The sequence below is a fragment of the Triticum dicoccoides genome, chromosome 4A, assembly GCF_002162155.2.
Source record: "Triticum dicoccoides isolate Atlit2015 ecotype Zavitan chromosome 4A, WEW_v2.0, whole genome shotgun sequence".
Lineage (NCBI taxonomy): Eukaryota > Viridiplantae > Streptophyta > Magnoliopsida > Poales > Poaceae > Triticum > Triticum dicoccoides.
Window position 1 is genome coordinate 508,900,640 of NC_041386.1, and position 1,426 is coordinate 508,902,065.

Consider the following 1,426-nt stretch of genomic DNA (forward strand, 5'->3'; position numbering starts at 1 on the left):
AGGGAAGATTTTGCCCTAGTTTCCTTTCGAGAGGGGAAATAAAGACTTACTAGCACTCAGTCTGAGTTACCTCAATCGTAGTAATTTATGATCTGTAAAGTGAATGTATAATATTTTTTAGGACATGCTTGTTTCACCGCGACGGTTATGGTATGCCACACTTAGCTGAATTTCTCACACTTGTATGCACGCACCTTTTCGAATCTTGTTACACTTGTGGTGACGAATTTGCTCAGAAAATCATTTTTGGGGCTTTGCTGCTTAGTAAGAAAAAGCATGGCAAAATCTGGCTATGAACAATACATCATATGTTAAGAGCATCTTCAACAGCCGCCTAATGCGTGACGCTCAAAAAATGGATTTACAGCGCGTAAGTAGTATTTTTTAGGACGCCAGAAAACGTTTACTCCAACAAACGTTGTAAGATATGCAGTGCGCGCGAGTTCAGCGGTCCCAATCAAGTAGTCCAGAGTTTGTAGCGCGCGTGATCGGGCGCACTAAATATGCTGCGCGCGATGCCTTTTTAATGCGCGTGCTGCATTAGTTATAGCGTGCACACGCTTTTTGTGCGGCTGCTGGAGACTTCAAATCAGGTCCACGCGCGCTAAAAGCAATTTTTATACCGTGCGTCGATTATATAGCGCTTCTGTTGGAGATGCTCTAATGGGAATGGTAACATGATTCTGCTGAAAACGTGTTAAGATGTTCCAAAATTGCTAAAGCGGTCTATTTCCTTTTATCAGAGGAAGTGAGTTAGAATGGTAACGTGATTCTGCTGAAAACAATTGTACTCACTCCTACTGTAGAATGGTAACGTATGTCTTGGACATTTGACCGTGGAATCGATCATGTCGACGGCGCCGCCGGGTCGAGCAGGCCACACTCGAAGTTGGTGTGCTCGAGGAACGGCCCCAACCTGACCAGCCTCGGGATGACCACGCCGTCCCGCGCCGCGCACACCACCGGGTTACCCCACTGCACCAGCGCGCCGACGAGCCCCGCGCGCGCCGTCAGCGGGAACACTCGCCCCCACCTCTCGCTCTCGTACCCGCGCAACGCCTCGCCGACTTCGCTGCCCGCGAGCACCGCGGGTGCGAGGTGGCGCGCCAGGACGACGGCGTCCTCGAGCGCGCAGCACGCGCCCTGGCCGAGGTTGGGCGTCATCGGGTGCCACGCGTCGCCGACGAGCACCACGCCGCCCCTGGACGCCGGGGGCGCCAGCCCTGGCCAGAGCCAGCGGTCCACGAGGGGCGTCTTCACCACGGCGTCGTCCGGCGTGCTCCGCATGACGGCGACGAGGTCCTCCGGCCAGCCCCGCACCAGGCCCAGGGCCTCCCTCTTGAGCGCCGCGCCGTCCGTGGCCTTGGGCCCTGCCATGCCAACGCCAATGCCAATGCCATGCAAGATCAGTCAGTCGAAGCAACTT

The 1,426-nt window shown here is 54.8% G+C and overlaps 1 protein-coding gene across 2 annotated transcripts in view; it reads right to left on the reverse strand.

The window, feature by feature from the left end:
• Positions 1-664: 664 nt before the first annotated feature.
• Positions 665-1,426, reverse strand: part of LOC119286454 (monooxygenase 3-like) — a 2,056-nt gene continuing 1,294 nt past the window's right edge. For both annotated transcript variants that reach the window (XM_037565833.1, XM_037565834.1), the window contains exon 4: positions 665-1,370. In XM_037565833.1, coding sequence (XP_037421730.1) covers positions 847-1,370 — 524 coding nt within the window. In that variant the 3' untranslated portion in view covers positions 665-846. The remainder of the gene's footprint in view (positions 1,371-1,426) is intronic.